General features: G+C 39.7%; 1 protein-coding gene across 1 annotated transcript in view; it reads right to left on the bottom strand.

The window, feature by feature from the left end:
• The window catches only part of LOC142139111 (uncharacterized), a 441,344-nt gene that overhangs the window by 412,953 nt on the left and 12,863 nt on the right, over positions 1-15,528 (bottom strand). Inside the window, exon 2 of the mRNA XM_075196426.1 lies at positions 1,509-1,561. Coding sequence (XP_075052527.1) covers positions 1,509-1,561 — 53 coding nt within the window. The remainder of the gene's footprint in view (positions 1-1,508; positions 1,562-15,528) is intronic.

The following is a 15,528-nucleotide window of genomic DNA, read 5'->3' on the forward strand; positions in this document are numbered from 1 at the left end:
GTGATAAGGTGCCATGCAAATTAGGAAAACATATTTGAACGCTAAGCAAAGGGATGAGGGGGGAGAGGAGAATTAAAAAAAAAAAAAAAGAAATTTAGAAGGTTTGGGAAGGCTAAAGGATAATCATTCAGGAACCAGAAAGAAATGGATGAATTCTGATCCTTACTTGTAAATTCCGCCTTTCTTATTACCTTTATGTGATGTTAAATACTTTGGTGTCAAAAAAGACAAAAGTATTATAGGAGTGATACCTTTATTGGTTAACCAAAAAAAATTGATTATATATGCTAGCTTTCAGAGCACAGAGGCCCCTTCATCAGGCAAGTTTACAAATGAATGACTGAGAAAAAGGCACAACATTTAAGAGCGGTTACATCAAGAAATTTGTATAGGGGGATAAATCATTAAACTTATGAAAATAAACATTGTATATGATAATTCCATATGATTATCATTTGTAAATTTGTCTGATGAGGGGGCCTCTGTGCTCTGAAAGCTAGCAAATATAATAATTGGAATGTTTATTTTAATAATAAGTTTATCTTAATGATAACTCAAGGGCTCAATCTAACACCTGGATTTATGACCCACTACATGGACACACTTCACACCCCACAGCAAAGTGACTCCAGATCTCTGAACTCTTAAGACTTTTACTCTTCCATCTGTACCAAAAACCTTCATTTTATTACTTTAGTTTATCTTATCATGTATCCGCTCCCCCTATACAAAAGTCTTGATGTAACAGCTTTTAAATGTTGTGCCTTTTCCTAAGTCATTAATTTGTAAACTTGCCTGATGAAGGGGCCTCTGTGCTCTGAAAACTAGCAAATATAATAATTTAATTTTGGCTAGCCAATAAAAGGTATCACTCCTATAATACTTTTGGCTTTTTTGACACAAAAGTATTTAACATCACATAGATTTTTCTGGCTACCACAGTACTGCAATAATAATAATAAGATTTTTTTTTTTGCTAAACATTATTACCTTTATAAAGGGACAAGAGGTATTTATGAATTATTAATGGACATATAGTAGCAAGAATCTATCACACAAGATTATTATGTCCCTTAGGCACTCCTCCTTTTTAAGTGAACTGGACTACTTGTTGAACTTTGGCTTTCTGGACCACCCTATTTTATCCAACCATTGACTTGGCTAATGACCTGGATTATATTGGCTACTTTATTCAGCAATTCTTCTTTCTGAACCTACTTCCTGGGTCATCAGACAGGACCCAGTTTTTAGTCTTTACTTGTGCCCGACAGCTCCAACTCCTATCTGTAACAAGCAGTGCTACAAAATGGCACCTTAATATAGTGCCCATTAGCAGGCTATGCCTATAGAAGACAAAATATTAAGGAAAAAAGATATTTGAATTTAAGCATAATCTAGACTGCCTGTATTTACAGATGACTTCTATAGGACCTTATAGAACATATACTACAATGACAGCATAACAGGCCAAAGCATTAAGCCATATTAACAGGAACAACATTTCTTACCATCCAATTAATGAAAATGTAGCAGTTAATCTCTTCACTGTAGTAACTGTCACCTGTAAAACATAAAAGATTTGCCATTACCAGTATTGTAAGCATTAGCCTAAAAAAATAACATTCATTTCACATGCTTTATGTTAATTGGGAATTCAGTTTTCACCATTTCTTGCTAAAAAAAAAAAATGTAAACAGTTGTTGAGGTGCACACGGGCATGTTTTATGAGAAATATACAAGCAAACACCTTAAGATAAAAAGGTAAAATAAATCCCCCATTATGTCAGCATTGATAATCAGTGTCATGTGTCAGTTTAAATAAAACCTGACCACCTTAATATTTTTTTTAATGGTTGTATAAAGAATTCTGGCAGTTGGAGAGTGGGAGTTTGTCAGACTGTCATGGAGAAATGTTTCTTGTTGGCTGTCTATTATGATATATTTGTGATAAGGACTAGGGTCACATTGTGAGACATTTGTGTAAGGTATGAGTTTTGCAAACATTAAAGTGTAACAATCCAGTCCACAAACTGAGAGGGAGACATTTTTTGGTGAATTGACGTGAGTTGAGGGGACTGCAAACAAAGTGACCACAGTACATCACTTCATTGACTAACTGTCTGTGACAGATAGGTACCTTTTTGATTTTTTTGTGTTGAGACTGAGGCAGAGGTGCCTTTTCCCAGTTAAAGAGCCAGATCTATTAATATTTGGAAAGTTTATTGTTCACATGCTAACACCACTGTCTACATTGTTGGAAGTTAAGTCACACCACTACACAATTGTGATATTTTCCAGTTACAATGTTCACAATTCATTGTAGAACCTATTTGCGACCTCCACATTAACACCTGCATCTATAAGTAAGTAACCTGGGATATCTCCATTACATCCTGGGCACGAATGGTACCACAAACACTTTATTTATTATTATGTCATATTTTTACTGTGTTAACAGTTGGCTGTTTGTGAATTGCCTGACTGGCCGTGATTGAGATTCATCAGATAAGGTTATCCATACAGTGTCGTCATTATTGCTTCCCCTTTGTCCATTCAAGGATTGCTTGTTATAATTTGTAGCCAATCCTTTATAATTTATGCTGTTTTACCCCATTCACCAACTGTCCTACCCCTACCAATAAATAAACTGTAGTGGTTTCCAGAGTATACTTATTGTCTTTGTATAGTGTTATCAAATGTACTTGGTGCTGGGCACACTACGCCATCTGCTGTGAAGATTTGGGTGGAGGCACTATGCCGAGAAGAGAAGGTGGGAAGAAATTACTTTATACACAATGTATTAACACCCCTTAGGGAACCAGTGTCAGGGGGTGTTAAATAATTGATTTGTATTATGGGGTAAAAATATACCATAACTATTACTGTGTGTGTATTTATATAATATTTAGAAATCTTAAGACACCATTCACTTATGTACCCTTTTGTGTCTTTAGATCAATGATGGGCAACAGGTGGCACGACAAGCCTTCAGCTGTAACCCCCAGCTAAAAGTTTGAACTGCTGCAGCCAGTTTCCGAGTCATGCACACTTCATCAGCACGATCAGGTGAGGAAGAGAGTGTACAGTACATCCTGCACCACATGCCTCCCGCCCCTCCCTTGTCTGCGGGCTCCAGCTGTACAGATAAGTATTTTTATATGTGGGGGAGGTGTAAGTGGAAAGTGGGGACAGTGTGAACAGCAGGTGGGGGAGGTGTAAGTGGAAAGTGGGGACAGTGTGAACAGCAGGTGGGGGAGGTGTGAGGGGCATCTGGGAAGATCTGAGCGGCACTTTATAAGGTTTGAGTGACTTGTGAGGAGGTCTGAGTGACATAGTGGGGACATGTGGTGAGGTCTGAGTGGCATGTGTAGGAGTTTTGAAGTACATGTGGGATCCGAGAACTTGTGGGGGCATTTAGTGGCAAGTGGGGCTGTGAGGAGATGTGGTGCTATTTGGAGCAAGGAGGACTGGGTGACATGTGGTGTTATTTCAAAGCAGGGGTCGGCAACCCGTGGCACACGGACCACTTCTGTAGGGCACGCTGGCGTGCCTCTGCGCATGTGCAGAAGCTCTGTTTCGCCCATCATCAGATGCTTTACTGAAGCAGCTCCCAGGTTTCTGGAAGAAGACGTGCCTCCAAAAGGTAAGAGCAGCAAATTAAGGGACACATCTAATTGGTATACTATGAATTGGGGAGGCAACAGTGGCCCACTATGAATAGGGGGGGCAACCTTGGCACACTATGAATAGGGGGGGCAACCGTGGCACACTATGAATAGGGGGGGCAACCGTGGCACACTAGGAATATGGGGGGGCAACCGTGGCACACTAGGAATATGGGGGGGCAACCGTGGCACACTATGAATATGGGGGGGGGCAACCGTGGCACACTATGAATATGGGGGGGCAACCGTGGCACACTATGAATATGGGGGGGCAACCGTGGCACACTATGAATATGGGGGGGAACAACTGTGGCATGCTATGACTAGGGGGACAACTGTGGCATACTATGAATGAAGGGGCAACTGTGGCATACTATGACTAGGGGGGGGGGACAACTGTGGCATACTATGAATTGGGGGGATAACTATGTGGCATACTATGAATTGGGGGTACAACTATGTATCATGATTTGGGGGCACAACTATGTATCATGATTTGGGGGCACAACTATGAGTCATGATATGATTTGGGGGCACAACTATGTGGCATACTATGAATTGGGGCATAACTATGAGGCATGATATGAATTTGGGTCTCAACCATGTGGCATAATACAAAGTGGGAGTACTACTGTGTGGCATAACATGATCGTTTGTGCCATTACCATTAGTATGATATTAGCATCATAAAATAAGACATAATAAATGTGTGTGTACACATGCGCCCAAGTGGCACACCTGGGCTAGACTAGTAGATTTTTAGCTGGCACACTAATAGAAAAAGGTTGCCAACCCGTTTTAGAGCATGTAAGAGCCATTTTGTTAGGAATGATAAAGGGGTGCCTAGGTCATTTTAAGGCTGTTTATTCATTCATTAAATTTAAGGTAATGTGTGTCCCTTTTGAAGGTTGCTGGTTGCCCAACACTGCTTTATATAGGTGTATCTGCCTAATTAATAAAACTTATGAAATGTAAGTATTCAATACATTTTTGGTAACTCAGGTCACACCTCCCTCTCCACATATAAATAGTAAAATCCATGCTCCCAATGTGATTTTCTGCTTTTATTAGCTTCAGACTGAGTCATTAATCAGATCTTCAAAATTATCCTGAAAAATGAGAAAAACAAAATGCTCCAGACAAAGAATACAAAAAAATTTCGAAACTGTCAGCCGAACAGATCAATACTAAAGGCTTGGATAACCAATGGGTACAATTAACTAATAAAGAGCCAATGGAGATACGATTTTTATTCCGACAATGAGCTAGGTAATTAGTGAATGCTTGCAGCCTACTTTCTTGGCTGGCTGCCTGAACATGTTTCCATGGCAGTGGATCGTTAATAAGACATAATGACTCACTCAAGTGCGTCCCTTCAAGGAAAAAGTGGCTTGGAGAAAACAAGATTTATGTTCTACACTGTGGGATTTTCTAGGGCAAATCATGTAGGAAATTGCGGAGACTCTGTATTTGCCTATGGCATCACACTCGATAGACAGCAGACACAGCAATAATGCCAGGCACGGAGTAGCAAGAACACGTGCAGAGTCGAGATGCACTCACAGATGTCCATAAACCATTAAGATACCACTGTGATTGATGTCTATCTGTGTCTCCAGAGTTATATATGACATTTTATTGGCTATTCTGAGACTGGCTGCAGGGCAGGAATATAATTCCTTTATGATCAGCACATGCTCATCAAGGTGGAATCATGATTACCACTTAGTACCAATAATAATCTGCTCAAGCTGTATGCGACACCCTGACAACCCATTTCAGGTAAGAGAAGATTCTCAGACATAAAATAATCAGATAAAACAGCTGTACTTAGTATCCTACAGAAGGGAATCTGTGACTGACTCAGGAAAGCATGGAATTTTGCATAACGGATACGGTCAAAAAAAATGTTATACTGGAAACACTATGCTATTCTGAATTCTAAATAACTGCAAATACAATTTACATTATATTTATGTGCACACATATTATACCATTGCTCTCGTGTACATATATACTTGGTTTCTAAGAAACAATACAGTCTTTAATGAGCAAATTGTATACAGTTAATAAAATATATTCATGATGTACACCACATGTGGAATTCCAGCTTCCAATTTTCAGCTCACAGAAGATGAGAATCTGCAACCACATCCACCATGACAAACTTACATGCTTAAAAATGTTCAACAACAATAAGATGTTTGGCCAAGTGTTTAATCCTCTTCTTGGGGGCTTTTAATGAGATCTCAGATAAATCCAGCTTCTCCCGGCAGTCGCTCGAAGCACATTTTACGATTCTTTCTAAAGATGGTAAGGACTGTTGACTTAAAACTTTTCGTGAAAATGAAGGAAAACCACCTGAAGTCCCTCCTGCTGGATCTCATACATAGCGAATGGGTTGGCTATGTATGAGATCCACAGACCGCGAGGCTCAGGACAACGCAACCGAGATCAATGGCCTAATTGATATGATAGAGAGTAGGCGCACCCAAGCCTTGCTGTTGTCAACGGAGACGAAGCAGACTTTTGAGAGGGTGGATTGGCGGTTCCTCAAGGAGGAGCACATGGGATTGGGTCTTGTCTGTTTACACATAATTCTCTCCCTGTATAAGAACCCTACTGCCCACATTAAAATGAATGGCTCTCTGTCAGACTAAATTTCCATCTACAATGGCATGCATCAGGGTTGACCGCTCGGTCCATTAAGAATAACCCAGATGTGACTAGGCTGTAGATGGGGGGGAACGGAGCACAAGTTAGTTTTTTTTTGCAGACGATTTGTTGGCAACGGTCACCAATCCTACAATTTCACTGCACAATGTAATGCACGAGTTTGAGAAGTTTGAGGTTCTGTCCAACTTTAATATTAATTATACTAAATTTATGGTCCTGAATCTCTCCATCCCGCCACACGTCATAGAGGGCCTCCGTTGATCCTTCTTCACATGGCACGACTCTCAGATTAAATATCTGGAGGCATTACTGCCATGGGACCCCTCCACCCTAAAAAAATCAATTATATCCCTCCCTTTCTTGAGGTTCTTGCGGAATCTGGGCACTGATGGACCCGCGGCTTTTCCTGGCTAGGGAGGATGAATATAATTAAAATGAACATTTTACCGAAGCTTTCATATCTTCTCCAAACTGTCCCAATACCCCCCCCCCCCCGGAGTTTTTCAAGATCGTCAAAAATTGGTTCGCGAGTTTGTATGGGTCGTTTAGCCTCCCTAGCCTGTCTAGGAGTAAAAAAAGCCACTTAAGTTCACAAAATGGAACTACAGAGTGCTGAAGCACAAACAGTGTAAAAATAATTTGTAATCGGTTGCAACATTCACTTCCGAGTTTCACATTGCCCCTGGAAGCAATGTCGCACAGGAACTGTTCACTGGGAGCTTCATGGATTGTGTTTCCATGACCAAGAAGCCAAACGCAAGCCTCAGATCACCAAACATCAACTGGAGTGGTGTAAAGCACACAACCATTATACTCTGGAGCAGTGGAAAAGCATTCCAAGAAGTGCAAATCACGCTTCACCATCTAGTAGTCTGATGAACAAATCTGGGTTTGGCATATGCCATGAGAACGGTTTCTACCTAAATGCATAGTGCCGCTTGTAAAGTTTGGTGTAGGAGGAATAATGGTCTGGGAGTGTGTGATGATTATGTAGTATATCTATGACTGACTGCTATTTTCTGTTGAATTCATGTATGACAATGTATATTGTATGTACCTTGTAATGTAATCTCAACGTGTGCTTTGCTGGATGACATGAGTCTAAACTGCAAGTATCAATAATCTGTTGTAATTAGCCAGCCCAGGGAGAGACATCTCTGAGGAGTTTGAAGCCCCAAAGTTGTAAACCATCTAGCCAAGCAGAACGAGCAGTGGTGAGAACTCAAGGTCCTGTGAACATTCCCGATCTCAGGACATACCTAGCTCACTTCGAAAGCCCTGTGACATTTGGGAGTTCAATATGTCCTTATTGACAGCTAAACTCCAAAAGGTGAGGGTTAGAGCTATGTGGAAAAAGTTTTAAAATCTTCCGACTTAGGCAATAACATGCGCATTTTCATGAGGGAGTCTATCAAGAATGAAATGTCCCATATTTCTCAATTGTGTTCCCTCACACACCAAGTCTTAACTAGTAAGTAGTGACTCTGGTTTTATTTCCGATTTTATTTCTGAAACTTATTTGTGCAATATATTGTATGTCTTGTCATTAACTTTTTTGTAACTAAGCCTTGGAAACATTTTTCAGATTAAAATACATTTAATCTAGTATTTTCTCTGTGATTCTTTGTGAGTATATGTAGCCCAGGGAGGCTCATGCTACAGGTGTATGTGATTTAAGTGTGAAGCATTAATAAGTGGTTTTGGTGAACGTAAGAAAACCATGATAAATCCTTTGTGGTGGCAGAAAAGCTGTATTCATTGCTAAGTGACTAAGGCGACGCCAGTCATGGCCAGCTGTTCAGATTGCTTTATCTGTGACAGGCTGGGCATTCGTGACAGAGTGTTTTTTATGATTTGGCCTGGGACCCTTAGTTCCTGTGAAGGGAAATCTTAATACTACAGCATATAATGACATTCTAGAGAACTGTGTGCTTTCAACTTTGTGGCAACAGTTTGAGAAAGGCTCTTTCTGATTTTTGCATGAAAATGTCCCCATGCACAGGGCAATAAAAAAAATGGTTTCCGAAGTCACATGTGGAAGAACTTGACTGGCCTGTGCAGAGCCCTGACCTCAACCCAATTGAACACATTTGTGATGAATGCTGACTGCAAACCAGACCTTATAGTCCAACGTCAGTGCCAGACCTCACTAATGCTTGAGGCTGAATGTATGTGAATTCCTACAGCCATGTTCCAAAATCTAATGGAAAGCCTTCCCAGAAAAGTGGAAGCTGTTATTGCAGCAAGATGGGGGGGCTGCATAATAATAGTCATGGATTGAGATGATCAAAAAGTACATAAGGATGTGATATTCAGGTGACCACATACTTTTGGTCATGTAGTATATGTTAATGTAAAAACAAATTGCTAACTGTCAGAAGCATGAAAAAAGTACAATCTCTAATGACTAACAACAAAACTGGGAAAATTAGGTAAGAAAATGAATATGAAAACATTAAAATGGTATGTCAATATATTTATATTAAATTTCTAACTTAACATTATATGGATCAAAAGTCGCTACATTGTATAATGTAACCCAACAAAAACATACCTCATCAAAAGTCAATCTTCATATAAGAACCATGACAATCACAGATCTGCATTATGTTGTAATTATTAATGCAGGATTGTTTTTGTTAACAGATTTTTGTGCTTGAGACAGGATGGACTGTCTATGCCACCCTGTCTGTTGTTGCTGGGAACCGGCTGGGCTTACTTTACCACTGTGCCCTTATGTTATTCCGAATACGCCTCTCCTGTCACAGTATGAGGAACCTGCTGCCACCACTGGGCTCCTTTATGGCATCCAGAACCACGTTCCTTCTGGGTAACCGTCACTGCTAGTGTACTCCCGTGCTGGTACCCCTGACTGCATACTATGGATCAGGGTGCTGTGGATGGATTCCCCCCTGGCCTATCACACTGGCCAAAGCTGCTAGGTAGCGGCAGAGCGGTGGTACTGGAGAGCTAGGTCCAACCTCAGAAACAGCCGGAGAACAGATTAAATTTAGGGTATAAACTGCAGGTCACAGGATTACCGCAATATTGAAGAAGTTGTGAAGCAAGGTCTTGAAGCAAAGAGTGATGTTTTATTTCGCTCAGGTGCCCTGACAAGGACAGTTCCACTGATTAAAGGTATCAGTGGTCAGGTCAGATGGAACATCAGAATGATACATTTCAGTGTACAGGACAGTGCTTTTTACACAGATTTGGACATAGGCTATTTTTAGAATCAGGATGTAACCTGTTGGCAATGCATGTAAATATATGTTTTGGTAAAGCTAAAAATATTTACACTTATCTTTGATATCTTAAAAACCTTGCTGTGATTTCCTGCATCTTATTTCAGAGGCAGGAGATCTACTAGCAAGTCAAAAGGTCTAACTGACATGAATACTTGTGACAGGATGGACCGCCTATGCCACCCTGTCTGTTGCTGCTGGGAACCGGCTGGGCTTACTTTGCCACCGTTCCCTTTCGTTATCCCAAATGCACCCTCTTTCCGCAGTAGAAGGGGCTTACAAATGATGCCAACACTGGACTCCTTACCAGCATCCAGAACTGGGTTTCTTCTGGGTAACTGATCTGTGAATGTACCACATTACTGGTGTACCTTTGCTGCTACTCCTGACCTCTTCCTATAGATCAGGGTTGCTGTGGATGGATCCACCCTGGCCTATCACACGGACCAGAACTGCAGGGTAGCAGGCAGAGTGGTGGCACCGGAAAACTGGGTCCAACCACACAAACAGTCGGAGAACGGATTAGATTTAGAGTCTAATCTGCAGGTCACAAGAATACAGCAATATTGAAGATGTTTTCAAGTAGGTCTTCAAAGCATATGATGTTTATTTGCTCTCACACTGGTTGGAGGTACCAGTGATCAGGTCAGATAAAACAAGAACAACAACTTTTCAATACAAGCCCCTGGTCTTATAAATAAAGATTTCCCTTACCAAAATATACACAATATCAAAAATAAGTGCATGTGCAATTATATAAATAAGAGCCCTGCGCTATTTCCTTTAAATAAATTTATACCATAAGTTATTTATAACTGATCCAGTCACAGTGTTCCTCTCAGCCAGAGGAAGTATAGCATGTTGGTGTTGTCTGTTTCTCACAAACAATTGTAACAAACGCTAAAAAAGCAATAGAAATTAGGGGGGTTGGGAAGGTGCTATTAAATTACCTATGAGGTTCCGTAGTAACCTCTGAGCTAGGTTTCGACGCACATAACAGCAATTAGGGTAATGACAAACGTCGCTCATTTCTGCTAGCAGCTCTTAGACCATTAACTGCAACATCATGCAGTAACATAGCCATGATGTTACTATGGAACCTCGTGATTAATTGAATTGCCCCGGAGGAGGGAACTTCTACACTTATAGAATGAAGAGATTTCTTAATTGATCATATGTAACCACTATTGCAAGTTTAATTTCTTTGGTTGGTTTATCACTTCAAGTAATGAAATGCATGGTTTACAATATAACTACAACCTATGCCCATAGGTAAACAAATATTTATATTTCATTACTGCTTACTGGATTCACCATAATAGTAGTGTTCACAGGTTTTATGAATAACATTTAAATTAGATATTTTCTAAAGAGGGATCAACTTAAAAAAAACAAAAAACAAAACATTACATACTAAAATTTAAAAACTCAGATATCAATCATGGTAATAAAACACATTTTTTAGTTTTAAACTGACTTCCAAATGCAACACTGTGAAAAGTCTTATATCCCCTCTTCATGATAGACAGCTGAAGGTCCAACCACATATTTAGAACAGTGTCCTAATGTATCCCAAACAGCTTTTAAAGTTGGGAAATCGGGACAATATGACCATGTGGCTCAGGGCATAGCCATGTGTTCAGTACTTCAATTCCGTGCACCGCAGTGGCAGCTGTGCACGGCACCCATTCTTCCTCTGCTCTGCTTTGCCACACCACCCAACTTTTCCACAGTAGGACAAAGCAGTCTACTAAAATCGGAATAGTTGGGAGGTATGCTAATGGAATCTGACACAGGTCAAAAATCTGAGATCTGAGCTTGCAGTCATCTGAGTTAGTGTGGCATTAATATCCCTGGCCTGAGAACCTTAAATCGACTTCAAGCGGTGAATAAGGTAAATTTTTCTGGTTGCAGAAAACCACAGAACATTGCAACTCCCAGCAAAATTTTCTTATTTTATTTTTTACACATACTCAGAAGTGGTAGAAACAGGCCTTGGCGTACACTTTCACTGGAATGCCTTTTGCATTTTACAGGCCATTTAGATGCGTGTAATCCTCCCACAGAACAATGAGAAGCAAGCTCTATCATTACAGCTGCTAATTGGTCTGCGCAGCCACACACCCTCTTCACAACATCAAACATCCCTGACTTCCGGATGAGGTTATGAAACAAACTATGGAGCCCCAAGAAACAGCTGCATGGAGATCTAGGGTACGGTGAATTTTCACCATACCTAGAATGCAGCTTTAAGATAAAGATAATGCCAAAATCAAGCCCTATTTTAGCAAAATGTAAAATATTAAATTAATGCCTACTAAAACGGTTTGCAGGCTGGACTTCATAGATACATTGGCCTTGCTCATTAGAGTACCAGGGATACCCACGGTGGGCACCACTATCAACACATGCGCTCAACATGTGGCCTGCAGGAAGCAGGACATATACAGGGAAACCTGGAAAAGAAGTAGCTGACCTGCTTTGTAACAGGTTTCACTTTGAAATTGGGTTACTTCCCTGTAAAAGGACTTTGTAGAGGTGGCTGTGCTTCTACAGAGGTGATGGGGAATATGCTACCATTATCAACATTAATTTTGTTGATTTGCAAGGTGACACTGTGCTCTAAAGATGTGCTGGAAAGACGGTATACATAGGGACATACAATGCAGACATGAAACCAAAAAGTAGGGAGAGCCCTGCTCACGAGAGAGCTAGTGGCACAAGAAATCGTTTTTCAGACAACATTTTAAGAATTGAAGACTGTGGGAGAGTGTGATCATTGTAGTCTATACCCATCAAAGACCAGGCCTTTTTAACACCTTGACATGCTTGGAGCCCTTCTTTTGATACAATATATTTCATCATCCAGTTAATAAATTATTGTTTTGGGGCTTGTACTGAAGTTTCACTATGAGGAATACAGTCCAAACATAAAAACTCTTACAATATTATAATGCCTCTTATAATCATTAGTTAGATGCTTATCACATTTAACACAAATGCAGTTATGAGTCTTGCTAGTCTTCTTCTCTTCCACAGCCTCAGTAGTAGTATTATTATACCTGTATATTGCCCATTCCTTAGTTGCACTGGACCAAACAAAGCTATTTGTTGATTTGTTACTGAATGTTACTGCACATTTGTAGTTTGTTAAAGGGGTTGTAAAGAGGTTGTTCACGGTTTACTGACTGATGGGTGTAACATTGGGTATCCAGGTGCAAAATTTATTATAAATAACCCGTATAAAAGGGCGATTAATTCTGTTCAGTATTGGCAACTAATCCGTAGGTACCCTATTGTGACAGAAAGAAACCTAACAAAGAGTCATAGTACAGTATTATACAGCACGCATTGTATTGGATAATAGGAAGCTGTTAATATGTAGTTATGTTGCTAAAAGTGAGATTGTTCCCAGCTGTACCAGGCATATCACTGTAGGCAGTGAATGAATCTCACTGGGTGACATGGCACTATTCAAAGCTAATTGACATTTCTAAAATTACTAGTGTGATGTATAAATTCTCTGGTCTGGGCTATGTGGAGGTGTTTAACTAAAATGTCAATTGCTTCTAGTTCGTTTTATATATTAGGATGAACCCCTGAAGACACAATAATTGTGATATAACAGTTTTTACCTATCTGATCTTGTTCTATGAATCTGAACTTTTATGATCATTTGAAATTATAATTATACATTAGTATTATATCATAAAAAAGTATTTATTGGAACATATTAAAATGAATTTATAAGTCATTTCATGGATAATCCCTAATTGAATTGACTGAAGTAAAGGAAGTCTAATTATGTTAATTAAATAAGCAAACATTACGTAAAAAACGAAGTGTGCTAAAAAACAGAGTCTTAGAAACATGGTTATCAGAAAATTTAAAGAAGATTGCTAAATATGAAAATACGCTTGATTCCAGTGTGGCTGAACACAGAATACGGCAATAGGAGTACCAGCGAGGATGGCTGCTGTTTTAATGTTTGGGTATGATCAACCACACATTAGGGTATTTGATTGCTTAAGATGTGTTGACACTATAAGAATTGCTAGGAGGAAGTTCAAATGGATAACATCAAGTTATTGAAAGGCCAACACATCAACCTGAAACCCCTTTGCGGTTTTATACGCATCACTAACAAAAATAATAAGACAGTGGGTTTAAAAATCTGGTGACTGAAAAAGATTTATTGCATAATTACCAATTTATAAACAAAGGGCATGATTCATTAAGGAATGTAAATAACGATACCTGCTGTGTTTTGCATAAAATCGGTCTGTTCATGCCCAGAACCGGAGCATATGCCAGCAAACGCAGGAACATCCAATTCAACTTCGAGTGCAAAGGACCCTTATGCTAGTCTACGATTTCAAGGGCGGATCAGGGAGGGTACGTAGTCAATGCACGTAGTCAATGTACAGTAAGTGCACGCCATTATTGAGCACATGTAGCAGCATCCGATTCACACTATAGGCATCTCAAATGTACATGTTTTTCTGACATATCATTTGCACCAGCTAAAGGGCAGGTGTAAGTGGCGTTTACTAGTGATGAGGGTCACGTATGTATGCTAGAACATGTGTTTACAATCAGAAGCAACTGTAAAACTGCATTTTATGTACAGCAATTACATCCTAATAAGTGTATTTTACAGGGGAAAGGGTGGGAAAAAAAACTTTTTTTTTTAAATGTGTTGTCAGTAATGTAATTAACACGTGATCAATTGAAAAATTTTCTCTGTGCATTCTCCTGGGACTAAATTCTACATATGTATTGGACATATCCTGCAGTGTCTTGTTTGTCAGAGCAAAGCTTACCTAGACCCGTATTCAACAAGGGATCTTTCTTCAGATCTGCGATTTGTTGAATACTGGCGTGCTTATAACTGATTTATGTGCATTTTGAAAACATGCACAATATGGTAACTTTGCGTACCTTAATGAGTCAGGCCCAAAGAATCTAGATATACCATTGTGATACACTAGAAGTTTAATGGAAACTTATCAGGAGGGGTGCAAGGAGAGGATGGTGAGTGAAGCGATGGCACCCTAGGCCACTTGTAATTACTATATGCTGATGGAGTGTGTTGCATACTACAGAGCGCAAAAACACACAGTCATATAAGCTGAGTGGCATTGAGACTCTGCCTCTCGCTCATCTGATGCAAAAATCCTGTTCACCTAGCAGTGTCAATAAACACTGTTGGGTCGCAGCTCTCCACTCAGACATAACAGCCTCTGTCCTGGTGAATGGCTTGCTCTCTGCCCATTTTAAGATCTCGAACATCATCTGTCAAGGTTGTACACACTGTCCCCTCATTTTCACTTTGGTAATGGAACCACCAGCATCAAACAAAATCCAAATGAAACAAGTATTAAAATAGGTTTACAAAAACACAAAAAAATTGCTTTGTAAGATGATGACATTTTTCAGTCACTTTCCAAACCACTGAAAACCCACTCTATTTGGCCTTCTAGCCAACTTCATAATCTATACTAATTAGACTGAAATATTAGATAATTTTCCTTACAAATAGCACCAAAAAATTACTTAATATACATTTCAGACAAGTAAATTTAAATATATGGAAATCTACAATATCAAAAGTTTAGAATCCCTTTTAAAGGCTAACTATTTACCTCTCCTCACCACCATTAAGTCTGACCTTCTCACATAGAATTAATTATACAGTTTCTGGATTCAATGCATCATCTCAGTCAAAATGAACATTTGACCTAGACTTCTCTAACTCTTACCAAGCACTGCCCAAAAATTTCCCCCCCTAGATCCTTTTAGATTTAGAAAGCTAAAATGGGAACCCACAAATGCTGAACCATGGCTGGAGGACTGAGAGCGAGGTGGGCCTGCTCTATCATGCAAAAGTTCTGTATGGCTCAGAACAAAATTATTAATATCACATTCACGAACATCCCAAT

This window comes from Mixophyes fleayi, chromosome 2 (genome assembly GCF_038048845.1).
Source record: "Mixophyes fleayi isolate aMixFle1 chromosome 2, aMixFle1.hap1, whole genome shotgun sequence".
NCBI lineage: Eukaryota > Metazoa > Chordata > Amphibia > Anura > Limnodynastidae > Mixophyes > Mixophyes fleayi.